At 37.3% G+C, this 5,631-nt stretch overlaps 1 protein-coding gene across 1 annotated transcript in view; it reads right to left on the bottom strand.

Moving 5' to 3' along the window:
- Positions 1 to 1,047: 1,047 nt before the first annotated feature.
- pdk1 (pyruvate dehydrogenase kinase, isozyme 1) overlaps positions 1,048 to 5,631 on the bottom strand; it is an 11,657-nt gene continuing 7,073 nt past the window's right edge. Inside the window, exons 5-11 of the mRNA XM_008399276.2 lie at positions 3,376 to 3,471; positions 3,201 to 3,278; positions 3,044 to 3,120; positions 2,858 to 2,956; positions 2,646 to 2,756; positions 2,288 to 2,401; positions 1,048 to 2,190 (exon numbers count right to left, since the gene is read on the bottom strand). Of these exons, the coding sequence (XP_008397498.1) occupies positions 2,050 to 2,190; positions 2,288 to 2,401; positions 2,646 to 2,756; positions 2,858 to 2,956; positions 3,044 to 3,120; positions 3,201 to 3,278; positions 3,376 to 3,471 (716 nt within the window). The 3' untranslated portion in view covers positions 1,048 to 2,049. The remainder of the gene's footprint in view (positions 2,191 to 2,287; positions 2,402 to 2,645; positions 2,757 to 2,857; positions 2,957 to 3,043; positions 3,121 to 3,200; positions 3,279 to 3,375; positions 3,472 to 5,631) is intronic.

Here is a 5,631-nt window from a genome sequence, read left to right as displayed (position 1 = left end):
CATGGCTTCTATTGTCTTCGTTTCACACTGTAGCTTAAGTCACAGCTAAATAGCGTACTGCAAACGTTAGCTATCCACAGTTAAAGCAACACGTTTCCTCTTCAGGTGGCGAATGGTTTTGAGTTACCATGGAGATGTAAACTATAAATCTCAAACGAATAGTGACAGGTTAAAATGTGATCACATTGGGTGGTGTAGGGCTGGGCAATAAAGTGCACTCCAATCCAGGACCGCACAGAATTCTGGGGGATGTAGGCTGAGGAAGGGCTTAGCCGCTCAACCTCTGATGGTGGGTGGCGTCAAGTCGCTCTTTAGTTACCTAGCAACAGACTCGAGTAACTTGCGCAGTAGCTGTTTGAGGTTTCGCCACTGTGCCTAAAAATAGAGGTGGCGTAAAGGGAGAAAATTATTGCTCAGAAAAGGCGGGAATGACCATGACAACATGAGCAGTAACGTAAATTTAAGATATTCTTCAAAATAAGAGAATTCTTAATACAGCAGAACAGGGCTTTAAAAAATAAAGACCATAGTTGGTTTCATATACTTGATATGCTCAAAACAATTCATATCAAACTTGTTCATAGTTATAACCTTGATGGTATGAAGAGCACCAACACCAGTGATGTGGATTAAATTGTTAATCTTTGAAAAATAAATCTCACACAATCTTCCGCAAATGTTTCAACCTTTACAAGATAATTCAAATAAAAATCATTGTCAGGGTTTAATTATTAAATGGGTTAAAGCTTTATAATTTCTATGAAGCAAAGGTTTAAAAGTGTTTTCAATTTCTTACATCCCCCCCACCCTTGAGAGTTTTAGCTTCTTTTTCCAGTTCAGTTCTCTGCCAAATATTCAATCTTCCCTAGTCTGACACAGCGTCTTATGTTCAAAATATGGCTTTTAGTTACATTTTTCCAGAATCCCAAAGATACCAGTTTAGCAGTTCAGCTGCTAACACTGACACAATGTGATTTTAAATTTAGTTTTTTGCTCATTTTTGCTGTAGTGAGTGTTACTTTACAGCTAAACAGACTTTTAACAACAGTCATTTAAATAATTTATTCAAGCCTTTGTCCCAACAGAGCAGCATATATCATATTCTGAGAAACACACAGAGACACTGAATGTCCTCAACAGTCCGGCAACATGGAGTGCTGCTGCACAGCTGAACCCAATATCTGAGGACTGAACCATCATCTCCCTCCCTCTACTCTGTTTGTATAGAGCTTTTAATACAAAATATTCTGCTAAATCTTACAGATAAGTGCTTCTAGTGCAACATATCAACAGTGAACTAAAGCTAACACAAACAGGTCTCTATACTGCAGCGTATTAACTTACAGATGACAGGATCCTCATACGATCTCATTTGAAAGGTGCTGAATCTCGGTTGGAACAGAAAATCCAAAATATTACAATAAAATGTCTAATGTACATATTTTTAAGACAGTTGTAACAGAGTCCTGTTGAATATTTTCATCAAAACAAAGAGAAAAAAGGTGCAGGTTTGCTTTAAAGCTTCTAACTATCCTCAAGAGAAAATATCTCAAAATCAAACAAAAACATCTCAAAATCAAACAAAAATGTCCAACAACCCAAAAAAGCAGCTAATTTACATCAATGCTTCTTATTTGTTCTTTTTAAGACAAATGACCACAGCTACAAACTGAAACTACTGAAGCCGTTTTGAAGCGAAAATAAATTCTTCTACCAAACTGCAGTAAAATGATGCTCTTATTCTGAATGCTGCAGCTATACTTAAAAAAACAAAACAAAACAAACAAAAACGTACATATGACACCATTTCATTATTCAGTTGACAGGAATGCGAGCTTGGAAACGAATCCARAGCTGGTTGTGCTTAACTCCGTGTTTCACAGCAAACCAGGTCCTAATCACCACATCTGGTAAAATATATGGCACAAAACTTTCCTCCCRTTATACTTTTTTTCTTCTTTCTTTGAGCAAATCGCCACAGCAGTCGTCAACAAGAAGCTTTTTTTTTTTTTTTAAATACACTGCTGCAAACAAATTCACTCTTTGGGTTCAGAAACTGCGAAACGTGGTCAGGTCTTTGGGCTCCTTGCTGGGGACGCACCAGTCGTCGGCCTCGTGCATCGCCTTGTAGTGCTTCCAGGCCGACTTGTTGTACACCGGGAGCCTCTCGATCGACTCCGTGGACAGCGCCTGGAACAAGACGGAGAGGAAATTCTGCTATTTTCTTTTTTTCTTCCCCTCGTTCAGCCGAAGGAGCCTTTAAATGCTTGCGGCGAAACTCGGTTACCCGTATGTAGATCACTGCGTCCGTCCCATATCCCTCCAGAGAGTAGAGCTTCAGGTCTCCCTGAAAGTAGCGAGCGTACAGGCGAGAGATGGGCAGGCCGTAGCCGTAGCCAGCCTGTGGAAAAGCTTGGATGTAATTATTATTTTTTTTTTCAATATTTCTCAATGAAGGAGCTGTTTTCTTTAACCTCCAAAATTCAAATAAAAATTCTGAATAAAATTCAAAATGTTTCACCTATTTTTGTTTGGGGTAAACTTCCTGCATATAAACTTAAATTTATCTCGCCTAATGTGGTGCAAATCAAATTTCTAAAAAGGCTTCGAGCAAGAAGAGGTGCATTTTCACCGTTCACACTGACCAGAGGAGCGGCTCGGGAGCCGTCGATGCTGGGCCGCGGAGCTGTGGAGTACGTGTAGGTGAACAGCCGGTCGATCTTACGCAGAGGCACGCCACCTCCACGGTCGCTCACCTGATCAAGAACACACAGATTAATCCGACGACTGTACAAACCTARGTTTGAAGCTTTGCTTGTAAAGATTAAGCCGGACTGRAGTTCAGTTTCCATTTTACCTTGACAGTGAGATCCTCAGAGCCCAGCGCAACCTGTGCATGAACGGGAGGATACTCCATGGCGTCGCCGTACAACTCCATGGTGGCCCGCATGGCGTTCTGCAACGAGCGTGACARAAAGCTTCGACAACGGCCCACCGTGATTTAGAAACTGAGAAACCAGAACAAGAGCAAAGAAAGGCTCACCTTAAAAAGCTCAAACACCATGTGGTACAGATGAGACGGAACGTAGACAACAGTGACGGGTTTCCCCTCGTCTTTGGCTGACGGGATAAACAAGAAAACTGGTTCAGCTGAAACTGTTSAATAGGAAAAGAACATAACTTCTTTCTGAATAAATTACCATTAAATTCCTCCAGAATGAGCTCAGGAGAGTTCATGTAGTAACGGTCACAAAGGTTTCTAGCATTTTCAAAGGCATCTGCAAGAAAATTGAGGGTTTTTTTTGTTGTTGGGTTTTTTTTAATTATTAGAACTGAATCTTTAAAAAAAACAATAATAATGTCAACGACAGGTACCTCTGATAACCTCACTGACACCACAGTGTGGATCGATGCTGCCGATCTGGTTGGGGTGTGCAGGATTCACCTTGACCTTCCCGCCAAACAGAAGAGCTGCAAACAACAGGCAGAGAGTGAGAGTGAATAACTCCACGCGGTAAATGAGAAACGACGAGCAGCATGAATTTACGACGATATAAAAACACTTCCTGATMGATACTAGACATTAACATGAACTTTCCTAAACATGTTTATATATGTGGTAGAGTGAATGATATAAATCTACAAATTTCCAAATAATTCACAACAGTTCATAATTTTTTTTTTTACATGTTTAACTGTATCTGACATTTAAAATGTTTATGCATTAAATGAATGACCTGAATTACAGCCTATCCTGTGTTTTAGGCAGGTTAGATGGCAGGAATCCTATGTGAGAATGGCAATTACAGCAACTACAGACTTGAACTCTGCTGGAGTAAAATATTTAATTGGAGGGCTTTCAAACCAACCCAGGTGCAAAAAATGATTTAGCTATATTTACAAGGTGAGAAATTTTGACACTGCTTTTGTATCTCTTCAACACATGCTTGAGTGAGTTTTGTTTTACTTGTAGAAGCAGATAAGCAACATSTTGCATCAGGTTGGTTATTGAGCATGGAGGAGTGGGTGTGGAGCGTTTATTATTGTTTTGTYCGTAGCTTTATAGAGGAAAAAATTTCAAAAATGGCTGCAGGAGGTTTACTGAAAAGACWAGGCCTGTCACGCTAACAAATTTTGCTGAGCAATTGTCTGAAAAATTGTTGCGATAAACGATAATATTGTTTCAAGACCTTTTGACACTGATTTAATGGAAATGACGTAATAATGCATGCGATTTCCTGCCATAGATAGATACACTTTATTTTCAAAAGAACACACAACACTGGAACCGATAAACTAAATAAACAAAACAACCAAAAACAAAAATAAAATTGATTCTCAGTCTCCATTAACAAAAAACGTACTTAAATAAAAACTAAACAACATAAAGCCAAAGTGGAAATAAATACTGCATTCAACCAAAAGAGTGCAAATTAGGAAGTCTGTATACCATATTGGCTTTCAGTAATGACTAGATTTAAATAGAGAAGATGAGCACATCTGTCTACCTGAAAGTGACACATAATAAACTATTATGTCAAAAAACAAACCAAAATGAGACATTCTAAACTATCATGTCAAAAAGCAACCAAAATGACACACACTGAACTATGATGTCAAAAAACAACCAAAGTGACACATACAAAAAACTATGATGTCAAAAAACAATGAAAGTGACACACACTAAACTATGATGTCAAAAAACAAACCAAAGTGACACATACTAAACTATGATGTCAAAAAATAAGAAAAATGACGCACACTAAACAATGATTTCAAAAAACAACCAAAATGACACACGCTAAACTGTGATGTCAAAAAACATCATAGTTGTTTTTAGATATCACATTCTAAACTGTGATATAAAAAAACAACCAAAGTGACACATACTAAACTATGATGTCAAAAAACATCATAGTTGTTTTTAGATATCACATTATAAACTGTGATATCAACAACCAAAGTGACACATACTAAAAACTATGATGTCAAAAAACAATGAAAGTGACACACACTAAACTATGATGTCAAAAAACAAACCAAAAAGAGACATTCTAAACTATGATGTCACAAAACAACCAAAGTGTCACACACTAAACTATGATGTCGAAAAACAATAAAAGTGACACACACGAAACTATGATGTCAAAAAACAAACCAAAATGAGATATTCTAAACTATGATGTCAAAAAACAACCAAAGTGACACACACTAAACTATGATGTCAAAAACATCATAGTTGTTTTTAGATATCACATTCTAAACTGTGATGTCAAAAAACAACAAAAGTGAAACACACTGAACCATGATGTCAAAAAACAACTAAAATGACACACTAAACTACGATTTCAAAAAACAACAAAAGTGACGTACACTAAACTGTGATGTCAAAAAACAACCAAAGTGAGACATTCTAAACTATGTCAAAAAAGAACCAAAGTGACACACACTGAACTGTGATGTTAAAAAAAAACCAAAGTGAGACACACTAAACTATGATTTTAAAAAACAACAAAGGTGACACACACTATGATGTCAAAAAAGAACCAAAGTGACACACATTAAACCATGATGTCAAAAAACAACAAAAATTACAAACTAAACTATGATTTCAAAAAAACAAAAGTGACA

The sequence above is a fragment of the Poecilia reticulata genome, linkage group LG2 (genome assembly GCF_000633615.1).
Source record: "Poecilia reticulata strain Guanapo linkage group LG2, Guppy_female_1.0+MT, whole genome shotgun sequence".
In the NCBI taxonomy this organism is placed as follows: Eukaryota; Metazoa; Chordata; class Actinopteri; order Cyprinodontiformes; family Poeciliidae; genus Poecilia; species Poecilia reticulata.
This window is presented reverse-complemented; position numbering and strand designations above follow the sequence as displayed.